Source organism: Podarcis gaigeae (genome assembly GCF_964106915.1).
Source record: "Podarcis gaigeae genome assembly, chromosome: 7".
In the NCBI taxonomy this organism is placed as follows: domain Eukaryota; kingdom Metazoa; phylum Chordata; class Lepidosauria; order Squamata; family Lacertidae; genus Podarcis; species Podarcis gaigeae.
In genome coordinates this window covers 54773578-54798419 of record NC_139683.1, presented here as the reverse complement: position 1 = coordinate 54798419, position 24842 = coordinate 54773578, and the positions used below count along the sequence as shown (strand labels likewise).

Genomic DNA, 24842 nt, shown 5'->3' with positions numbered 1-24842 from the left:
CTTGTAATGGTTTTGAACCTTGCTAAATCTATCAGTCACTCAATGACTGTCTGTGTGACATCCGAGGATTCTGTACCTCACATGCAAGTGATGGCAGCACACCACACAATATCTCTACTGAAACTTTAGCGTTGAAAGGAAATGCTGGATAACAACTTGAGGATAAAATGTCCAGAAACCCATGCTTGTTATGCTCCATATTCTACCAAAAATAAATAAATGGCAATGATGTTTATGGTTTGTGAACAGAAAATGCAAAGGGCCTGCAGCTCTTCTGCTCATGGTGTGCTTCTACCACAATCTGCAGTCTCAACATGCTGCACACCGTGACTATGCCTAAACAGTATTTCACAGGTACTAAAAGACCAGCTGATCTAAAGAAAGATGCAAAGGTTCTGCTTTACGCGTGTTTGAAAACATTACCATTTAATTTTCCCTGAATAGCCTGAAACTAAGTGTAAAACAAAATTCTACGTGCCTTTTCCTGTTCCTCCTGTCACTTTGAGGACATTACGGTTAGGGGAAATGAGCATGTAAATGAACTGACTTTTCTAACAATTATTCTACCACTGAGGTCCAGCACTGAGGGCCTTCTGGCGGTTCCCTCGCTATGAGAAGCCAAGTTACAGGGAACTAGGCAGAGGACCTTCTCGGTAGTGGCACCTGCCCTGTGGAACACCCTCCCACCAGATGTCAAAGAGAACAACAACTACCAGACTTTTAGAAGGCATCTGAAGGCAGCCTGTTTAGGGAAGCTTTTAATATTTTATGGATTACTGTATTTTAATATTTTGTTGGAAGCTGCCCAGAGTTTCTGGGGAAACCCAGCCAGATGGGCGGGGTATAAATAATTATTATTATTATTATTATTATTATTATTATTATTATTATTATTATCTTTCCTTCGTATTCTTGGAAACTTTTACAAGTAAATATCTTTATAATACTCATTTTAGAGGTACCTCAGAAGTTATATAGTAAAGTCAAATCGTTCCTGTTATTCTCTGATCTAATGCTTTAATATTTTGTTTGTGCTTAACATTGCTAAATTCAAGGTGAAGCTTGACAGAAGAGTTATCCTTATCATATTATTAAAATTGTGCAGTACAGCTGGGAAGTGCAGGGGAAAAGGCACTGATAATTGCATGACAAGGTACAGAGCTATACACAGAGCATATTTTACCGGGAGCTAAACCTATAGCACACCTTGTTCTATCTCTGCAATACATGCTTTATTCTAGATTTCCGCAATCTGCTCTAAAGTCTACAAAGTACTCCTATACATTTCCTCAAAAATATATGGAAAATATTTCATCTCTAGACTGTCAAAAGATTATGGTGCTGTTTCTTTTACAACATACTCAATAAATGTGTTGTATTATATAAACACTGATCAAAGCAAAGAGTCACGAGAGCATTCATGACACCAAGCATTCTAAATCCATAAATGTCAAAAAGTACCTTGCTATAAATCCCTTTCCATAATGTACTATATACAGTAATACAAAGAAGGGTAGGGGAGAAAAGGAGGAGGCTGAAAAGGATCTAACATCTATGCAACAATCTCCCTTTCCAAAGGCATGTTCAAGGTGCACATAACAAGTGTCAAATCTCTTCCAAACGATACCCTAGACTAGAGCATCCTTCGACCAACCTGGTGCCTTCCAAATGTTGGACTACAACTCCCATTATCTTTCGCCAGCTTAGTTTGATAATGATGGAAGTTATCGTCCAGCAACATCTGAAGGGTGTTGGCAAATGATACATTTATCATCACTGCTTGATGAGCTAGGATAACCGTTCTTATTTTGTTTCACAAACACACACACAAATCTAACAATACAATTTGTCACATTGCCTTCAAGAACTGACATGGTGCCTTTCAGAACTAAACTGTAACGTAAAAAAGTGAGGTGTATACTTACAAATTTTATTATATATTCAAGTGGCCAAAATCCAGAACAAAGTTCTTGCTTGACTAATAACCATTCACTAATGTAAGGAAGTCTTTTGAAGGAGCAGAAATATTCATTTACACTTTTTCTGCTCCTAATCCAACAAACTCATGGTGTTGTCCATTGTTTAGCATTTTATTCCCACAACAACCCTTGAAGGATGGTTAGGGTGAGAGATAGTGACTGGTCCAAGGTAACTCAATGAGGTTCATAGCTGAGTACAGAGTTGAAGAGGGATGTCCCCAGTCCTGGTCTGGGATTCTAACTGCTGTGCATCACTGCCTCTAGAACTGGAGACTTACTCAATTCACTAGAAAGAAAGAAAGAAAGAAAGAAAGAAAGAAAGAAAGAAAGAAAGAAAGAAAGAAAGAAAGAAAGAAACTAAAGATTTTAAACTAGGACTGCAACATTTAAGGCAATTAATCATTTATATTAATCAATTAAAGTAACACGTTTTAATAAACTAAAAATATGCCTCTGATTAATGGGTTCAATTTTTTTGGGGGGGGGGGAGTTTTAAATAGAAGTACCTATAAAAACCGTATGAGTGCGTACCAGAGAAATACTTGTTCTAAGATTATTCTTTCTACATGCATGTATCACCTTAAAACACAGAAAGTATACTTTTTTTGTTTAGAGGCATTTTCCTTCTTATTTACAAATGTATGCATACATTTCACTGCATGAGTAAATGAATGAAAAAGTGCATTAATTCACCCGAGTACCCTAAATTAACAAATGATATGGAAGAACAGGATGTTCAGAGGTTTTTCCACACAAAAATCATGATAAAATCTTTCAGATCTGCTGGATATGATTTGAAACCTAGAGGGCTAGCTAGTCATCTCATGTATATCCCATGGTGTGCACACTGTTTAATTTCCTGAGGGAAGCATTCGGTGGATAGACTGGCAGCTTTTCTTCCCCTTTTTATTATCATCCTATGAGATATCTACAACTACAATTTACCAGGAAGGGTAGTGACTGTTGTAGCTCACCTATAATGGCATCTCTACCTCAGAGACTTTGGGCATGCTGCTGGCAAATGGCAACATATCAACCAATGTGTGCAGGCGTACAGGTTCTGTGTAAATAAATGTACTCTAAGTCACACTTCTTCAGATACACATGCATGCACACGAAAGTTCATACCAAGAACTAACTTAGTTGGTCTTTAAGGTGCTACTGAAAAAAAATTTTTTGTTTTGACTATGGCAAACCAACACGGCTACCAATCTGGAACTGTACTCTAAGTCACATCACAGTATTTGGGCACACCGCGCACAGGAAATAACCAAGTTTATCCCACACCACAAGTTTGCAGGAATTAAGCATGTAATGATATTTACATCCAAAGAACTGTTCTCCCATAATCTCACTATTACTGTTGCAGACAGTGAAGGCCATATGTTTATCACCAGTGAATCTAAATGCACAAGGTTGACAAAGAGACTTTTCTAAAAGGGGAGAGGATATGATGAGTGTGGGGACAACAGCCAGTCCTAGAGTTCTCTTCCTAAGAAACATAACCACATAGAGACACTCTAAGGCAGACAAGCCATTCACACAAGGGTGTGGTCATGGCATCCTTTATAATGAAAATGGCAGTGGATATGTAAATAAAATAGCTGGTTTATGCCAAATTCCTTCTCCATGTGGTCCTATAGTGAAGTGCATGACACAGAACTCTTCAGTAAGTCTTCTTTGTTCACTGAAATATGAATTAGTCAAGTCCATTAGCTCTGCTGCCCCTAATCACCATTCTTTTCACCCTTGTGAAGCTAGGAGCATCCTGCTGTCAGGGAGTGGTTGGACACTGAGGATTGGTGGCTGGATTCTGATGGGTGAGCACTGGGAGAAGGTGGGTTGGAGACGGACTTGTAAGAATGGATCAGTGATCTGGGCAGCCTGTAACAGCCAGGAGATGAAAGCCAGAGACAGGAGAAGATGTAGGATTGGAGAGGTAAGAACAGATTCAGCAAGAGGGGGAGATAGGTCAGGCTGGGGTAGAGTCAAGGACTCCACACCTCCTCCTCATCCTGTCCTCACCTCTCCTCCACCACTGTCTCCCAGGACCAGAAGAGAATTGAAGAGGGAGGGGCAGAAACACATTATACCTACAGACACAGTCTTTGCCTGCTTTTGCACAGCTCTGGTTGTGAAGATACATAAACTGAGGTTGGGGAAAGGTCCTTGTGGCAACTGCCTCATTGGGTACACGCCCAAGAGTAGCTGAGAGACGTACGAATGAGGGATGTGTCCTTTCCTAACTTGTAAGTGTACTTTTGACAATAATCAGTTAATTTCTCACTCTAAACATTCCTTGCCTGACAGCACCATGACATTCTAGGACCTTGGAAAAGCAGCTTTTCTGAAATGCACAAGTTCATCCTCCGTTTCATGGAGGGTGACAGCAATGGCAATGGGCAAGTAATTACACTTGTACCCAAAGGCCCCCTTCACATGTTTTCTTTCAGAGGAAGAACACCTGAAGAGGGTTTGCAAGTAAAAAAGTACACTCCGGTTATCTGTATGAATCTGCCATTATATTTGGTAGATGCAAAACTCCAGCAGAACTAGGAACAGAAGTTGCAAAAATAATCTCTTGCTCTCCATAGTAAATTCACATTATGTAACTACATAAAAATGCTCAGTGCTCATGCTCCTTTTTTGCTAATCATTGAGCACACCCTTCTACACAACAGCTCTTCAAGTAACTATTACTCCAGTCAATGACATACACAAGTAGTTTCCAGGAATATTACTGACAGTGAGCTACCAAATGTCTAATGCCCTTGAACACAGAGGATAATGTGCCAGTTTTGAGATACATCCAAGCTGACAATAAATCAGTATCACAGTTGCAACAATCTGAAGCAAAATACCTTGGAGGACTTGTTTTCTCTGCGAAAAAAAGTTACATTTTTTATGACAAATCAAACTGGGTAGTGATCAACATGTTCTTCGAAGCATCATGTATTTGTTAAGCTGCACAGGCAATGTTATTATTTTAATTACACCAATGCTGAAAATTTTGGTTTTGACCATTATGCAAGTAGAGACTATGGAATCTGTCCACCAGGGCAGGGTGACTTGGAATAAAGGAAGACATTATGAACTCCTGCTCAACAGCATCACCAAGAGTCTCTGTGATTTTTCACCCCTGCAGTGATCTCTGAATAGACAGTTATCTGAGGCTTTGCTTCTGAATAAGCACAAAGGACAGGAACTCTTCTTCACAATACTGCATTCAGTTAGAATTGCCTGGCTTGTTTTTTGGCATGTTAAGTGCAAAGCTGTTAAGGAGCTAGAACTGAGTTCTAAGTCAGGCTTCTTTCTCCAGTGGACAAATAATACTCCATTTTATGAAGCAGGCAAACTTTTATTGGTCTCAGATGACCACAATACGTAAATTTACTCGCTTTGTTGTGCTGGAAGCAATGGACTAGGAGTCCAAACATGCTCTCAATCTCCTCCCATCCCCTCTCAAAACCTCTTTTCTGAATATGCTCTGAAACCCAGGACTTTGCGCAAGCCAGTAACATGTTACTAGCTAAGTTACATTACCTTTATTACTTTTGTTTCAAAGTCAGTGTGCATTACTGTTGCTTTTTCTTACCCCCTAACCATTAATCTAACCATTAACCATTAATTAGGGACGCAGGTGGCGCTGTGGGTTAAAGCCTCAGCGCCTAGGGCTTGCCGATCGAAAGGTCGGCGGTTTGAATCCCTGTGGCGGGGTGCGCTCCCGCTGCTCGGTCCCAGCGCCTGCCAACCTAGCAGTTCGAAAGCACCTCCGGGTGCAAGTAGATAAATAGGGACCGCTTACCAGCGGGAAGGTAAACGGCGTTTCCGTGTGCGGCTCTGGCTCGCCAGATGCAGCGATGTCACGCTGGCCACGTGACCCGGAAGTGTCTCCGGACAGCGCTGGCCCCCGGCCTCTTGAGTGAGATGGGCGCACAACCCCAGAGTCTGTCAAGACTGGCCCGTACGGGCAGGGGTACCTTTACCTTTAACCATTAATCTTTAAAATGCTTTCCACATGTAAAATTGTACCAGATGCAGCCAGTGCAGTGGGGCAAGACTGCAGAGCTTCTCTTCTGACACCCATTGCGGCTGCCGCTTATCTGGATGGTGTGGGGCAGGAGTGAAGCAAGAGCTGCACATGCACACCAGTGAAGCTCCTGACTGTGTGCTTACACAGCCCAGACCACACCATGCCCATGAGTCTGCCCTACCAGTGACGCCAGTCTTGGGAAGCCAACTCTACTATGCATCTCCATTGCAACTGACGACACTCCTGGACTGTATGGTTGCTAAAGCTACTCCTTGGATGATAAGGTAATTTTATAAGGATTTGTTAAGTCATTGTTCACGGGGCTATGGGAACCTATATCCAAAATTTCTCCCTTTATTATTTCCCCCTGGAGCTGGGCCAAAGGGACTTGTGCTGGTTGTCTAGGAGTCACAGTCCTCTAGCAGTTGAACACTCTAGAGTAGGGCATGAGGTTCATTCTATCTGGTGGCAACCTATTGTAAGTCTTCCCTCCCCCCCTTTTTTTTGGGGGGGGGGGAGTGCGGAGAATCTTATACAAACATGGGAGTCTGCCTGTAAGGAATTGTCTCCCCCAATCACATAAGGTAACACAAGTATGTCTGGGAAACAGGCATGCAAAATCTTGTACGAATCAAATTGCTAGTGAGCTATACATAGAACTGAGAGTATGTTCTGAATAAGATGTTCTGGGTAAAATATTGTACTGTACATTGTGATTTGTTCCCCCACATATGACCCCTTTGTTTTAGCTATCTGTATGCTTGATCATGCAAGTTGCTTTATGCAGGACATTAATTTGAGTGTTATGTTTCTGCGCATATATATATCCTTATGAACTTATTTCAATATTCTGTTTTTGATGATAGCCAGAACGACAACATTTTTTGGTCCATCAAACTCTGCTGTACAATTACATGAATTTACTTTTAATAAATTACCATCTTTGCATATATCAGTCAAACCACAAAGGCTAAATACTTGCAAACAAAATGCATTATTAATTTAATTGTCACAGCCTATTTAGCTAACTTCCATTAGTATTTGCTATAATACACAATGTATAAAAGAAGAGAATCAAATTCAAACCATAAAGAAGCAGCTGATTTAATGGGCCTAGATAATGGGTTGGGGGTTTTGTTTTTTGCAGAACTGTAGCCAAAAAAACTAGTGTTCTAACAGGGCAAGAAGAAATGGGAAGCTTTGCTCAAGATTACACAGGTATGGGAATGCTATACCATGAAGCTGGATAGATCAAACAACATTCTGCTATATAATGTACCTGAATGTTCGCAATGTTAAAAAAAAAATCCAGATTTTTTAAGTCTATGCATTTTCCTGTAAGGCAGTCTAGTACAGTATCTATTGAGTGCCTTCTTTGAAAAACACCTTCCCTCAACAAAGGCTGAGAAGAAGCTCTTAAGAAAATGTTTTCTCTGTGTATTTGTTGTGTGTGGGAAGGGGAGGACACAAAAAAACTGTCAGGTGGCTTCTGTATGTATTTTTTTGCAGGTAGGGGCTTGTGAAGCATGGAGTGTGTTTGTGTTTGGGGAGCTTGGGGATTTGGGGCCCCCAAGATACATTCCTTTCAAACTGGAGAGTGGGGGAAGTTCCATTTTAAAATGGAGGAATGAAGTGGGGAAAATATGTTTTGCGTTATACAGAGGTTTCCCTACCGGAGCAAACAAGTACTTGGGGAGAAAGGCTTTATTTATGGCTGCAGAGAAAAGGGGAGAGGGAAGACTGGGGGGGGGGGGGGTTATGTCTCCCTATTTGGAATTGTCAACATATTTTTTTTACTGTCTCCAGGGCTGCTTTGTAACTTGTCCGGGTTGCTCTCTTCTCACTAGCTTTCAAAAAAAAAAAAAAAGTGGGGGCAAGTTCCATTTTATCAGGGTTTGCTTTAAAATACATTTTATCCTTTGACAGTCACAACGCAATCCTAGCCTCCCCATCAGATGTCAAAGAGATAAATAATTACCTGACATTCAGAAGACATATTAAGGCCGCCCTGTTCAGGGAAGTTTTTAATATGTAATGCTGTACTGTTTTTAACATTGATTGGGAGCCGCCCAGAGTGGCTGGGGAAACTCAGCCAGATGGGCGGGGTATAAATAATAAATTATTATTATTATTATTATTATTATTATTATTATTATTATTATTATTATTATTATTATTATTATTATTATCATCATAATCTATTCAGAAGTAAGTCCAGCTGAAAGCGATGGCATCTTCTCCAAGGTAAATAGTATTAGAACTGCAACCCTAGTTGTGAAGTCATGGTTCAGATCACTTCTCAGCCATGAATTTTAGCCACACCACTTTCTGCCTTAGCATTCTACTTCCACATTGCAGGGCTGTTGTGATGCTTACATTATTATGTATTAATATTTTTATTATTAGGTGAAACATTTTACACAAAATTAATAATGTATAAAAGAAATAATCATAAAAATGCCAGTCTCTTGCTTCTGTGTTTACATGTCTGGGTTTATGCGAAGGCCTTCAGTGTTTGTGTGAAAACACAGTGTGTGTGTGTGTGTGTGTGTGAGAGAGAGAGAGAGAGAGAGAGAGAGAGAGAGAGAGAGAGAGAGAGAGAGACTGAAGTGTGTGAGGGTTTGTGGAGTGTGTGTGCACACAAAGGGTGTCTGAAAGAGATTGTGCTTGCACTGACCAGACCCTGTTCACCAGAGAGCTGCTTGGCTGAATACGGAGCTGAATTTTAATCTGCCATATCCAAATCTCTTAAATGGAAGGCTTTAAAAAAATGCTTAGTCCGGTTCAACCTCTTGATTAAGTGTTTCTTCAAGCCAATCAAAAACTTCCAGAAAGGACAATTGGAAAAAAGATGAACATTTCAACAATCCACGTACTGCTCAACTCTAAGCCATCACCAGCAAGGGACTGCTAGTGGGGAAATTAAATTGTGGCTGCAGGCCTGCCAGAACTATTCAGCTTTACAGAATATTAAGGGGAAATGCCACATTTTCCATGAAAAGAATTGCCAACAGGAAAAACTTCACTTCTATGAACATGTTTGGATCTGCTTTGTGTGTTCTTTTAAACATATAAAAAAACCCCACATATCTGTCATATCCATCACTAGTTCAGATAAGGTTTAAGTGCAAAATGTTGGTGTCCTGATCTTGTCTATTTGCTTCTAAGGCCACATGGGTTTAAAATTTGGAAGAAGAACATCATCATCATCATGCTATTTTACTGCAAGCTAGTACCGTATTTTTCGCCCTATAGGACACACTTTTTCCCCTCAAAAAATGAAGGGGAAATGTGTGTGCGTCCTATGGGGCGAATGCAGGCTTTCGCTGAAGCCTGGAGAGCGAGAGGGGTCCGTGCGCACAGACCCCTCTCGCTCTCCAGGCTTCGCGGACCTCTCCGCAAGCGGGGGGAGCGCTCCCGCTGCTTGCGGAGAGGTGCCTGCATGCGGAAGCCTGGGCGCGCTGAGCTCAGCGCGTCCAAGCTCCGCGCACCTCTCCGCAAGCGGGGGGAGCGCTCCCGCCGCTTGCGGAGAGGTGCCTGCATGCGGAAGCCTGGGTGCGCTGAGTTCAGCGCGTCCAGGCTTCGCGGACCTCTCCGCAAGCGGGGGGAGCGCTCCCGCCGCTTGCGGAGAGGTGCCTGCATGCGGAAGCCTGCGCGCGCTGAGCTCAGCACGTCCAGGCTTCGCGGACCTCTCCGCAAGCGGCGGGAGCCGGCCCTGGGCTCCCACGGCTTGCAGAGAGCTGCCTGTTTGGGGGCTGGGGTCAGGGGAAGCTCCGGCGGGCCTCCCCCGCCCCAGCCCCGCGCCTGGGGGGGAAATAATTTTTTTCCCTTTATTTCCCCCCAAAAAAACTAGGTGCGCCTTATGGGACGGTGCGTCCTATAGGGCGAAAAATACGGTACTTACTGATCTAGTCAAAACACTTTGAAGTAGTATGGGAGACAGAGAGGAGAAACAGGATCACCCAGAAGGACTTCAGAAAAACAGAAAATAGCAGCCTAACTCCATACCGCTAGAGATTAGAACACTCCTTTTATTTTTTTATCTGAGGTGACACCTAAAAATCATACCTCCTAGGCTCAGATAGTATATCTGAATACCTACAGTGTGATTCTTTGTCACAAGGGTGGCATAAGTGACTTCTATATAGTATTTATGATAATTATACAGTAACTGCAACTCAGTAGAAATATATATTTCTAGAGGCTGGAAATGAAATAAAACATGAGAAGAAAGTGCTGCAGAATCGAATTCTGCTTCCAGAACAGCCATCCTTTATAAAGCAAACTCCTCTAGCTCTAACAGGGTACATCTGTTGTTTCATGCAAGCAGTGAGTTCCCCCATCTCACGTTGTACTTAGCTCAAGATCTTTCTGATATAAAATTATGAATAGTGGCTAGGGAAAAGTTTTTCACCCTCTTGCATAATACCAGAACTCTCGTTGGAATGGCGGAAGATTCAGCTGATATAAAAGGGACTAGAAGATAACTAATGACACATTGACTATTTTTAAAGTATCCAGAGATCAACTTGGAAATCAAAAAATAATCCACTCTGAGGAAACTGGGACAGTAAAGAACTAATCCAGTTGCACTTTGAGGGTATCAATAGCTTTATCTGTAATGTCAGCCTTATTAATCGTGTTTGCTTATGACTCCCCATCAAAAAGATAAAGCAAAGAGGGATCTTTTTTTGTGAGCTTGTTACAAGAAGACAAAAATGGCTAAATCTTTTAACTGAAAGAGATAAACAGCTTCAGATATTAGTATATCTCTCAATAAAAAGTGAACATCAAAATTCCCTGATAACAAATACTCAAGGCAGTCAATGTTAACTGTAATGATGAATTTAGTAGGGAGAAAGTCCCACAGTGTTATTAGATTCGAAACCCCTAACTAAAAAAACCCAAAGGTTTCACACTTCACCCCACAAGTTTTCATAAACTTTGTTCATTGCCCATGGTTAGTTACAGAATTAGCTAGAAGTCAATGACCACTATGGTAGGGAGAATTTCAAGCATTTTTTCCCTTCCTTTCTCTGTGTAGCAAAGCCATCCTATAAACAACAACTGAGGTTAAAATGGTCAAAGACTTGTGCCTCTACCAATTAGTTGTTGGTGCAAAAGAAACCAAGTAAAGTGCCAATGTGGGAATAGGAGGAAAACACCTGCTGAAAACTTCCCTGTTCTGCCAGGTCTATGCAGGCAGTTAAGAGTACAACCCCCATAATGGTCTGCTGATGTATTCATTTCTTTGCTTTTAACTTGTTTTTACTGTCTAGTTTTATGTTTTTATATTGTTGGAAACATCTGCGATAGATTTTTTATGATACAGCGGTATATAAATATATTTATAAAAAAATTAAAACAAATGGCTAGCTGAGCCTGATGGGAGAGGTATTCCAAGGGGGCAGCAAGTTGGCAAAGGTGGCTTCAGACCTTGAAATCTTAAATAGGAGCAAATGTTGATTGATGTGGTTATATCAAACTATTAAATGTGTAATTAATGCATAGCTGAGGGGTTTTTTTCCCCAAAAAATAACTTTATTTAAAGAATTCTGGCAGTGTGAGGGGATTTGACTAGATGATCTATAAAATCCCCTCCACCTTCTAATGAAAGTATTCAGTCCTATTAACAATGAATCCTCTGTTCAACACCTATAACTTTTTGTGGTGTTGTCAAGTGGCTATGTTATACTGTTCATAACACAGAGATGGCAAGCATCTTAATAGTATTCTGCCTTCTCATCTCAAGCTATGTTTTGCCATATAGTAATAATGTATCACACCTGGAGTGATGGGAGAGCAAGAGAGAGGCTTATATCACACACACACACACACACACACACACACACACACACACTGAGCCATAGCAGCTATTTGGACAAGTGAGTAACAGGTCAAAATTATGTCTGTGTACCATTACCACCTCTGCTTTTGCATGCACACAGAAACAAACAAGGATGCAGCTCTGTGTAACATTTCCAGAACAGCTTTTAACCTATAGTTTGATTTGTGTATCAACAGAGCCGTAAAATAGTTACTTTACCTTTCTTTCGGTGTGCCAACTCCGTGTTTTCCAAGTAAGTGAGTATTTAGGTGCTTCTTCATTACAAACGCCACCCTAAAAAAAACAAAATTAGTTTTTTGTCATCTTTCCAGCTTAGAGAACTTATTTCCCCATAATATCATGCATTCGCAATACAGTGGTACCTCGGGTTAAGTACTTAATTCGTCCCGGAGGTCCGTTCTTAACCTGAAACTGTTCTTAACCTGAAGCACCACTTTAGCTAATGGGACCTCCTGCTGCTGCCACGCCGCCGGATGCAAAATTTCTGTTCTCATCCTGAAGCAAAGTTCTTAACCCAAGGTACTATTTCTGGGTTAGTGGAGTCTGTAACCTGAAGTGAATGTAACCTGCAGCGTATGTAACCCGAGGTACTACTGTATTACATACTCTGGAAATTTTGCATGGCTACAGCCTAACAGCACAGTACAGGGGACGTACCAAAAGACAATGCAAAAATCCTGAATACACAAACGCAGTTTTATTTCTTTATACAAAATAAATACACGCACTGCCCAAGGATGAGATTTTTGTTTTTCCCTCAGGCTCTTGCTATGTAAGAAATATTAAGAACATGGTTAGTGCTCTGTGTCAGCACTGCAACCACATGTGCTGAGTTCACCAAAGAATATATCAGAGTAGTATTAGTAACAATTTCATTTGTTTTGCTAGAAGCCATAACAAAGGTAAAGGCATTCAGAGTTGAGCCACAAATTTGGCTCTTACAGCCAATGCAAACAGAGGAGCACACAATGTAACATAATTTTCCTTAATCAAAAGCAAAAAAGCACGCAAACTCACTTGATGTAACAAAAAATCCCTGTGGCTAAATTCAGACATATATTTTTCACATGGATCTTTATATAGGAGATAGTGGTTAATGTAGTGAACACTGTATTCTATAACAGTTTTACAAAACACACTGAAAGGCTGTTCCAAGAGTAATTTCTGATAGTGGCCAACCAGAAAGGTAGAGGGCATTAACATGGAGTCTTAATTCTTTAAAAGCAAATCCGCATGGAACCAAAGTAATTAACTTCAAATAGTTAGCTTTCTCCTGGTTCATCTTAATACATGGGTACAACCTAGACAATGGACCATTAACATATCAGTCAAATAAGCTCTGTCACACAAACAAAAACCATATCCACAATTTACATGTTGACTGGATCGTAATCAACTATCACATTCTCTAGCAAGTGTATATTTTGCAATAACGTGCTTTTGAGAATTGAAGGGTGAGCCATGAAATATACAAACCAGAAGTGAAGAAGGCAGAACAAGGATTCCATCACGGAAATTTAAAAGCCAAACTTGTATTCTAGCCAGGATAGAAAGCCAAACCATTTATGCATGGGCATTGCAGCAGGGGGACGCAGGTGGCGCTGTGGGTAAAACCTCAGCGCCTAGGGCTTGCCGATCGAAAGGTCGGCGGTTCGAATCCCTGCGGCGGGGTGCGCTCCCGTTGCTCGGTCCCAGCGCCTGCCAACCTCGCAGTTCGAAAGCACCCCTGGGTGCAAATAGATAAATAGGGACCGCTTACTAGCAGGAAGGTAAACGGCGTTTCCGTGTGCGGCTCTGGCTCGCCAGAGCAGCGATGTCACGCTGGCCACGTGACCCGGAAGTGTCTCCGGATAGCGCTGGCCCCTGGCCTCTTGAGTGAGATGGGCGCACAACTCCAGAGTCTGTCAAGACTGGCCCGTACGGGCAGGGGTACCTTTACCTTTACTATTGCAGCAGGAATGCTAACAAGTAGGACCAAAACTTTATTCAGAAATAAATTTTGAACATTCTCCAACTCTTGGACTGATGATTGGCAGAGACCTTAAAGTTCTACAATATATAATATTGGGGGGGGGGGCGGGAAGAGAGAACAACCTTAGGCAATAAAATGTTAAGGGCTGGAGCAATAACCTTTCTCCCTTTGTATAGAAAGAGCTTTAGGATCGCTCATACAATATGACTTGCATTAATGAGAATAGCATCCTAGTGAATTAGGAATTAGCAGTGAAATGGACCCCTGAATAACAAAAATTTTTGTCATATAGGGTTGTTCGAAATTGACCAGTTAAATGTGAGAGATCTCTTACCCAAATACAACTACTTTAGTTTTAGCAAAATTAATGTGAAACTGTTCCTTCTCACAAACGTTAGCCAGCAGGTCCACCTGATTTAACAAACCACCCATGGTAACAAAATATAACCATAAAACCTGCACAAAGGAGGCTACCGAGCTTTCCATTCCCTATGGCCATGGGGGGAAAAACATCCAGTTTCCCAAGCAATTTAGCCAGACTTAAAACATAAAAGCTGGAAAGGAGGGGGTCCCAAAACACACCCCAGTCTGACTCCCTTCATAGCTGAGATTGGGTCTGTTAAAGGACCATTCCTTCCTACTCTTGTTTTTGACAGTAGGATCTTGATACAGATACCGAAGGCATGCAATTTGCCCCACAGGTAGTTTCTGTCTCTCTCGAATCAAAAGCATGTGCTGGCTGGGGCCGTCAGATGGTGCTGAGCTGCTCTCAGCATAAGTATCATACCAAGCCATGATGGGAGGTCTTTGCACACCTTCACATCACTATCCAGCCTGCCCACCACTAGGTCAAGAAATGGAAGCTTCCTTGTTCAAGTATGGGACTGATCATTGGATAAAGAATGCACAAAAGGCCCCCTTTTCTCCAAAGGTCTGGCACACCGAGTGGGGTGGGGTGCGGAATAGAGCTCCGTAATTCCTTCTGGGGAAGCTTACACCCATTGGTGCACCCATAACACTGTGAAAAAGCACGTTCTATGTCCTTCTTGGGAGAGGGTTTTTGTTTTGCTCTGAATCCTACAGATATTTGGCAACAAGCTTGCTAGGAATAAAAAGGCAAGAAAGCACAACCCATATTTACAGATAACTTGGAACCAAGACCTATGCATTGTGGAAGGATAAGAATCCAAAGAGCAGAGGTGGATTGGGATGGTGGCTTGTGCTGCTTAGTTCTCCTATAACTGGTTAATTGTGGGCAGCTCTACACATTTTCTGCGCTGATGCTTCCTGGAGCAAATACAGAAAGCTTAGCTGCCATGCACACAAACACCCATGAACACACCACTGAAACCTTGGCCTAACCCAGGCATAGACAAACTCGGCCCTCCAGATGTTTTAGGACTACAACTCCCATCATCCCTAGCTAACAGGACCAGTGGTCAGGAATGATAGGAATTGTAGTCCCAAAACATCTGGAGGGCCGAACTTGCCTGGCCTAACCAATATGTGCATCCGGACCCAACTGTGTCCATCTCAGGTGTTGCTGACAGCTAGCCAGAATTAAGAGAAAAATGAAGGATACTAGTGAACACAAAATAAACTCCTCCCATGTGGGTGATGAGAGATGTGCCATTTCAATTTCAAAGAAATCTTCTTGGTTTAACTGTTGTTTTCTTTGAAATGTAAAACTGCAGTTGGAAGATTTTGCTTGGAAATGCTACCACTGTTGGAGCCCAGGGGGATAGCAGTGAGAGACGATAATATGTAATATTTGATCACTCCTTGACTACAGGAATTTGGCACTAATGGTGCCAGAATATTTAAAAACAAAAAGAACATAATACCTAGCATTATGTTGTATGTTAAAAAACAATGGGCTTTCATTTAATTTTGCTAACAACTAACTGTAACATATAGGTGATTATTCAATATACTTTCACTGTTAATGCCTTTACATCAATTTAATTATGTCATGTGATCACTTCAAGAATATAGATATCAGAGAGGCTTCGAAATAAAATGGCATCTTTGATAACCAAAAAAGAGAGAGAGAGAGAGAGAGAGAGAGAGAGAGAGAAAGAAATTACTGCTCTTACTTTCAGTGTGAAAAGGGCTTGCAAACATTTTTGTTAATTATGTATTACAGCTGTCCTTCATAAAGTTAATTACTAATAGCTGAAAGGCACTGGAAGCCTATTTGCATATGTACATGAAAGGCATGACATATGCAAAAATATGATTTTAATTAGCATTCCATGATATGACGGGCTACAAATCAAGCTGGCATATTATAAGATTTTTAACATTAAATGCTGAATTCATTTGGACATGCTTCTACTAATGGACAGTGCAAGAACTGTAAAATACTGTAGGATTATGGCATATATGAGCCACAAAAGCCAAGAAACAGTATATTTTCTGTTACATATATGGTAATGTCTCATCTCCACGTCTGATCTACTTTGGGCATATTCACATTATTACAGAAAATCTCTATTTTGTGCAGCCTTCAGGGTGTAAGAATATAACTCTGTATGTTTAAAATGATAGCGACTTCATTATTTTTTATAAAAAGAAACACATTAAAATACAATTGATTCTTCCTTTTTCATATTTGAGTGATATATATATGGACAACACAGCATCTCAAATTCAGAATAATCTATTGCAGTATCATCAGGGTGACTATGCAAGTGTCACAAAAATTATTGTATATACGGGAAATGATAGTACTGACATAAAATCTGCAGTCCTAATAAGAGTACAAGGCATTCCAAATTTAATGCCATTGCTTTTGGGCAGAAAGCAGAACCATCTCAATATACACATTTGAAATTAGCAATAGTCTTGTTTTTGTAAATCAGAAACCTCCCTCCTAGTTGATTATCAGAAAGAAAAATAAAATTAAGGTACAAATATACAAGGAGTCCATCAAACAAAAAGGCCAATAAGCCAGAGCTTATGTATGTACTTAACATTATGTCAAATGCAATACCTAATTAAAAATATCTAGAAAGATTCACTATTCCCTGCCCCCTGGAAAAAGCCAACAGTTAAGCATAAACATGCCTTTACAGTTCAAGGCAGGAGAAATACCTTTATTTGAGGATGAAATAATGCTACATCAAGCTGACTTTGATACTGGAAATTCCCCCTTCCTCATAATATTCCTTGTATAACACAGATCTCCTCTTGAAAGTTGGATGTTTGTCAACAGGATAACCTTTTCATTTCTTTCTATAGCATTAGTAAAATGTTGGAAGGAAAGATGGGAAACCACCACCAAATATTATCCTGCTACTGCAGAAACGTTATTGTTTTACAGATGCAATTCTTTAAAAGGCCTGACAAAAGACCAGGACGGCCCTGTCATTAGGCAGAGTGAAGTGGCTGCTTCAGGCAGCTGATTTTGGGTGTCATGAAAGGGCAGCAAATTGTTAATTATTCAGTTTATGGTTCCAGTATTTTTACTGCCACAAAGTGTGAGAGATGCTTGTGGGACCGTCTGCCTCAGGTGCTTAAATAACTTGGCTGACCTTGAATACTGTGCACCTTGACTTACGGGAGAGGGGGCACCATTTGCTGTTCCACCTCAGGCAGCACCATGGCTTGGGCTGTCCCTTCAAATGGCTCTTTCACATGCAGTCCTGTGCTGGGAATTAGAGGCATTTGGAAGAAGCTCCTGAGTTCCCTTATAATTAGCACTAGGCACAGTCATCAAAGTACACAGCTGAGGCTCCAGTACTTTGGCCACCTCATGAGAAGAGAAGACTCCCTGGAGAAGACCCTGATGTTGGGAAAGATGGAGGGCACAAGGAGAAGGGGACGGCAGAGGACGAGATGGTTGGATAGTGTTTTCGAGGTTACCAGCACGAGTTTGACCAAACTGCGGGAGGCAGTGGAGGACAGAGGTGCCTGGCGTTCTCTGGTCCATGGGGTCACGAAGAGTCGGACATGACTAAACGACTAAACAACAACAACAGTCATCATAATCTACTCAAGGGAAGTTTCAAGCACATAAGTGGCATGAAAATAAGATATCAGACGTATAGTGGTACCTTGAGTTAAGTACTTAATTCGTTCCGGAGGTCCGTTCTTAACCTGAAACTGTTCTTAACCTGAAGCACCACTTTAGCTAATGGGGCCTCTCGCTGCCGCCGCACCACCGGAGCAAAATTTCTGTTCTCATCCTGAAGCAAAGTTCTTAACCTGAAGCACTATTTCTGGGTTAGAAGAGTCTATGTAACCTGAAGCGTATGTAACCTGAGGTACCACTGTAGTATTGCACAGCACCAACAGAAAAGATGGCCAGGGTGGGATGCCCTGAACAGGCAGGATGATGGGGAGGAAGAAGAGGAACCTGACGAGGAGCGTAGATGGGACTGGGACACACTGGGGCAAACTGGAGGTGGGGAAGGAAGTACTCACAGGATGTCAGAGGATTGTGAGGGGATGGGGGTCAATGCAAAGGATCAGAGGGGCCCCTGTCTCTACGAACATGGTGGCACAGAGAGCAGCAGGAGGGGTGCCCTAGGAGGCTGAGGCAGGTAAGGACTCACAACCCAACTCCCTAGCTGGCCAGGTGGGGTTCGCTAGCTCTGGGAGGAGGGGTGTGATTCCTCAGCTGGAGTAGGCTTGGCAAAGGTGAGGGTCACATGCCTGATGCTACAATCAGCATGGAAGGTATAAAAAGGAGGCAGAGCTGAGGTGCTGGATCTGCTCAACTACCCATGTGGAAGGACCTTGACTTGGCTGCTCCATGGCCTCTACAGGACAGTGCATCGGGTTTGCGTCTGGACTGCAGTTTCCTGGGCTTTGGACTTTGCATATATGGTTTCCTGACTAGTCAGGAAACTATTGAACTTGGAAGTGGACATACTGACTTGCCACCAGGTAGGTCAGGGGTTCAGGACATGGTGGTGTTTGTAGTGTAAAATCAGACAATTGCCAGAAATTGCCGCCACTGCAAATGAATGAATAAAGACAACCAAAGATGCATTGTTTACATATAGTATTTTACATCCAAGAGGTTTTCCTCCACCTCCTATGCCATCACCTTCAGCACAGTACCGTAAGTGCAGGTTGGTATATAAGAGACAATTGTACTAAATCTGTTCAGCAACATTAAAAAATAAAGTAGTTTTCCATATAGCCATAAACCAGCAGCACATTCCTTAAATACCAAGAAATAAAACAAAATATCCATAGGCAGCTCCTACAAACTTAAACTCTACAAACAAAGGTTACCCAAGTAAACAATATTGGTCACATTCTATCTACAAAATCCATTGCTTAGTTAGAGAGACGTTTGGCCCTCTTTCTTTGGATTACGCAGCTGCTGGAGTAGAAGAAACAGATCAGGAAATCTCTCTTATCTTTGTTTGGCTTTTTCTCTTTAAAACAAACACACACAAAGAAAAATGACCTAGAAATCTGACCTGCTGACATAATCACTTTAAACAGGAAAAGTAATCAATGGTGTACCTCCATCATACCACTTATTAATATGTATATAAAAACAGTGCCTCTCTAGACATTGCAAGTGGCATTTAGCTCTGTTCATCTACTTTCATTTTCTTACTCAGTACTCACACCTTGGGCCAGTAGGAACGGAGGAACCCCCTGGAGTGAATTTATCTGAAGGCTCCCTGAACAAAAAGAGGGGCCTGAGTCTGACTCCTAATCCTAATTTATCTGAAGAGCACTTAATGAACACATGGAAGTTTGCCATGAAGCTCATATGCTTAGCTGGCTGTCAACAGATGGAATCCAAATAGGTAATACAGACTAATATAGCAAATGTCTACCTTTCCATAACAAGTATAAATAAGATCAAGCATATGAAGCTAGTAGATTTGAAGAATGGCAGCCCAAATTTTAGTTGGGGGTGGGGTAGTGTGATATTTTAACGTGTCTTCAACACAATTCCAAATTATGTCCTTTTAATAAGTTCTGCTGGATTTAATGATGCATCTATTTACAAATGGGGAGCATGTTTGTAAATTGTCACTAGACTTCTCAGGTTCTGAAGCATAGCAGCAGGTATGGTGTCCTTTTTCCCCTTCCTCCATTAAATAAAATCTTTAAGACTGAGAGAACAAACATCACATATGGAGGGAAAATTGAGCAGGTATGATTCCTAAAAGCACGCATTTCACTGGCCCACCATAACTTTCATCAGCAACTTTCATCCCACTGGCGACAAACAATATGAGTGTCTATAAAACACTAATACATTTGAAAAGGAACGGTGCTGACTTGCTTTTAGTAATAGAAACCAAGCTCTATTAACCAGGAAATGTCCATAACTGTATGAACAATTCTATGCAAATACTATGCAAGTAAAAAATTTACTGTATATTCCAAAACACTGAAGCTCAAAAGTATACACCTTGGTACCAGCTACTCCATGGAGAATTCTAAGTGATCAATCTGTATTACATATTTTGAACTGACTAGCAACAGAACTTGCTGATGAAACTTGTCGGACCTCTGAAATCATCCTCAAAACAAGGGCTAGTTAGCAACATTGGTTTACAAAACCACATTCTCCTTATAGTACTGCCAACATTGGAATTTTGTTTTAGAATAACTTGAATAAGTTAACCCTTAGCAAGACTATTTGTAAAGCTAGAAAAGGGATATTTTTAATGGATTAAATTTTTCCTCTACTACTTCAAAACATTTTAGGGAGAGGTGTAGTTCTAATCCAGAATAGCAACTAAACCTATCAATCCATTTAGCAAAAATACTTTTATCTTCTCATTCTTTGCACCCATGAACAAAAGCACAAAGCAAGCCTTTTAACTGATACACATTATGATACATATTATGTGGAGTGGTGATGAGAATTCATATTATGTGGAGTGGTGATGAGTAGCTTTGACAAGGAATCCAAAAGTGATTACCAAACATAAATGAAGCCCATAATGTTTTAGAAGCAGCATAGGTTATCATTAAAAGCAAACTGATCTAGAAATAAGGACCACTGAGTTTAACAGCAATGACTTAACAATGGAAATACATCCACTGTATAGAATTTAACTCTCAGAAGCAGGATTTGATGTTTTTTATAATTAAAAAAAACTGCATGCCTCCTCATGGAAAGAGCATTCCATAACTGTGTTATTTAATCAGCTTTGACTTCCCCCTGCTTTTAAATAAAGATAGTTGGTAGCAAGTTGAGGTTCACATGAAGGTGTGAATGATATGGCAGAAGGCAACATTTTGGAATGTAGAAACATTGGAGGGAACCTTTCTGTACCTTCCATGCACTGTGTAGACTTATGTGGAGTATCTGTCAGTGCCCCAGACTCCCATTTCAGCAAAATGATGGACAACAGGTTTGTTGATGTGCTGTTCAATGACCTGCATCAATCTTCAGAATAATTTACTGTCTATATCGGACAGATCATTATGGATGAGTTGCTCACTATCAATCAATCAGCTCTGCTCTTCCTGCATATTCCTATATCTATCATTCAAAAAAGGGAGAACTGTCTCTCAAGATGCTTCCATTGCTGTGTCTGTGACATCAATATGTGCTGTTCAAGATGTAAGAGAATTATTAGACCTGCATGATCAAATGGAAAGGATGGTCCAGACTGCTTCTTTTTTCTATTCTGGCAGAAGATAATGTCCTGGTCTCCGGATAGTCAAACGTAGAAACTGAAGTAGTTTCATATAAATCCATTAAAACAAGGAAACAAACTCTGTGTGAACTCTTACAAGGCAAGTCTGATAGGGAAGTTTTCTGGAGGAAGCCTTCTCTATAGTGGGGTCAAGGCTTTTGAAATCACTGCAATGAGAAATCAGATGGACTCCTCCTGTTATACCACACTATACTATAACAATTAGAGCAAGGTTCGGCAAGGTTTATCTCGCCTGGGCCAGTTCACTCCAGCAGAGATCCCTCTGTGGGCCGGAGCGCACCCGCGCCTGCAATTTCTGGCGTCTGCACAGATGCAATTTCTGGCATCTGTGCATGCATGATTTCTGGTGCCGCGGAAGCGAGTCCCCACACTGTGCTGCGCTGGTTTAGAACTGCGCACAGGGACTCACAGAGCGAGCAGCTCTAGGGCCAGTTAAATGACCCCCGTGGGCTGTTTGTGGCCCATAGGCCTTAGGTTGCCAACTCCTGAATTAGAGGTTTCCTGTGCCAAGTGGCACCAACTATTTGTGTGCCAATGTTCAGGGAGCTGAAGTACTAAGTTGCACTAGTATGCAATATAACTATGTAATTACGTTTCTAATTATCTGTTTTTACTGCCATCCAAACATCTGTACACCATCACCTTTAACAAGTGTTTGGTAATCTAACAGCTGCAAAATGTACTTTAAAAATCCCAGTGCTTTTTGCATCTGTGCTATCACCTCTCAGCTCTCCACAATCTAGACTTTGTTTTTCATAAGTTGTGAAATGCAACCTTAGGCTTAGATTTTACAGAGAGCCTTGCTTCACAAACAGATTAACATCAACTTCCAATAGTATGACAGTACCTGAGAGCATGGCTCTTCTTTGGCAATGCCAATAAGGGTGTTTTAGCGCTTACAGAATGAATTGTGTTTACAGCCCACTAAACAGTGGCACTACAAATTTCATAGCCAAGATACATATAGCAAAACTTTCTACAATTACTCCATAGTATATCCGTTGTGATAAAATCAACCCCTATCCAATCTATCAGGCACCACCCTTTCTTTTCATTCTTGTCTTCTGTACCCTCTTAGCAGTAAGTGTCATCACTTAGACATCCGCAAAACCACTAAGAGGGGTTTGTTATAATTTCCAACATACAAAAATCACATTTCTAACTAGGAGGGCTTCTCACAATAGTACAACTAGAATAAGGAGTGAGAGGTGAGTATAAAGGCTTGTTTCTCAGCACCCGGACTCAGTATAAAAAAGGCATGATTTGTGCATCTTCAACCACACACTTCATAAGCCGTTAACTAGCCTGGGATGAGTATAGTTGGCTTACATTCTGAGTGTATCACACATGGAAACATGGGCTTTTTCATGTATGAGCTGTGATCTACAGTCCACAGTGAATGACAGAATTATTAAAAATATTGTTATTAATTACTCACCTGCCATCCAGGGCAAGTAAAAACATTTTAAATGCATGGGGGAATCCTGTGTTTTCTAAAGAAATTCAATAACCCTGGGATCCCAACTTTGCCTGGAAGCTGATCAAATAAACTTCCCTACCTGCTTTGATCTGCCAGCATCAAGAGCCCTTATGCCTTGGTTTTAATTCTTGCCAGGAGGCACATACACATATCTTTTAATTTTGGACTACAAGTGAAGGTCCATGATCTTTGTGGGATAGACAAGTGTTTTCGCAAGGGTATTTGTAGCATTGTTTTGCCACAATGGAAATTATTACAGTGGCAAAGCAAAAGGAGTCAGAAGAGATGGAATAAGCAGTCTCACATGCAAACACTGAAACACAAATGGTTGAAATGTCCTTATACAATGATCAAATGAGAAAAGTATGAAAAGAAGAAAGATATCATCGTGGTGTGCAACATAAAGGAAATATATTCTGCATTTGAAGAGCCAAACCTCTGTTGTGGTTGGCAATCAGTAATATTTCTTATCTGACAGAGAGATAAGCAGATATCTGCCTCTGCCACCAAGCTATCAGATGGGTTTAAGAGATGTTTAAGGTTATCTACTGCTCTTTGATCAGATGTTGTTCACTTATTTGTATTCTTTCTGGTTTAATGCTATGTAATTGCCTTTGTTTACTCCTGACACTTTCATCATTTGGCTGCTGGTGATTGACGTGCCCCCACATAGTGAATTCAAGCGTGCCTTGCCAAATGACAGAACATGAATGCTTTCCCAGGTGTGGTTACCAAACTGTCCATAGGCAGGTGCATTGAAAAGAAAGCATTTCCTTGTCCATGGTGGTTCTCTAATATTCACCCAGAAGATTACTGAATCCAGTCCAGGACAAGGACTAAATGAGTTCTGCACCATCATAATTGGGCCTGACTATCCCTATACTGGGGACGTGGGTGGCACTGTGGGTTAAACCACAGAGCCTAGGACTTGCTGATCAGAAGGTCGGCGGTTCGAATCCCCGTGACGGGGTGAGCTCCCATTGCTCGGTCCCTGCTCCTGCCAACCTAGCAGTTCAAAAGCACGTCAAAGTGCAGGTAGATAAATAGGTACCGCTCCAGCGGGAAGGTAAATGGTGTTTCTGTGCGCTGCTCCGGTTCACCAGAAGTGGCTTAGTCATGCTGGCCACATGACCCGGAAGCTGTATGCTGGCTCCCTTGGCCAATAAAGTGAGATGAGCGCCGCAACCCCAGAGTTGGGCATGACTGGACTTAATGGTTAGGGGTCCCTTTACCTTTATCCCTACACTGATGTTGGGAAGCCATACCACAACCCTATAGGAAAGCCACCTCCTCTGCTCAGTGAAACTGAAATGATAATGTTTCAGCTTGCGCAGACAACTGCAGCGGTGAGGAGGTGCAACATTAGATGCCACAGACTGCTTGCTCATCAGCAAATACATAGCAAAACTGATGAGGAAGAAGAGGAGAGGGAGCAGCTGGAGATAATGGTGGTGAGGAGATGGATCTTGCTGAGGGAGCGGAACCCATGGCAGGTGCCTTGCCCAAGGGTCCTCAGAAACCTGGATACAGCATTGTCATAAAGCACCAAAATGTCAACTTACAGAAGCACTCCTGCAACACATTGAAGCCATTCAGAAATGAAACCATACAAGTAGGGCCCGCAACAAATCCTGCACCTCATTCCTCCCTTCTAAAAGAAATATCCCTGCTCAAGATTCCAGGCAGCCTTTCCCTCCAGGCAGAGCTTTCTACTCCCCACTTTTATGTTCATACCCCCTCCCATTAACACAGTTACTGAGTACACTAGGTATGTTAATTCTACACTGCATGTCCAAAGTGAGCAGCAATAAGTTAACACAGTAATAAGTTAGAACAAACAGGATATGCTCACGAATGCCTGTCCTAACGAGCAAAGCC

At 41.5% G+C, this 24842-nt stretch overlaps 1 protein-coding gene across 1 annotated transcript in view; it reads right to left on the bottom strand.

The window, feature by feature from the left end:
- The window catches only part of ZNF407 (zinc finger protein 407), a 331124-nt gene that overhangs the window by 187246 nt on the left and 119036 nt on the right, over window positions 1-24842 (bottom strand). The window contains exon 4 of the mRNA XM_083746832.1: window positions 12059-12133. Within this exon, the coding sequence (XP_083602958.1) occupies window positions 12059-12133 (75 nt within the window). The remainder of the gene's footprint in view (window positions 1-12058; window positions 12134-24842) is intronic.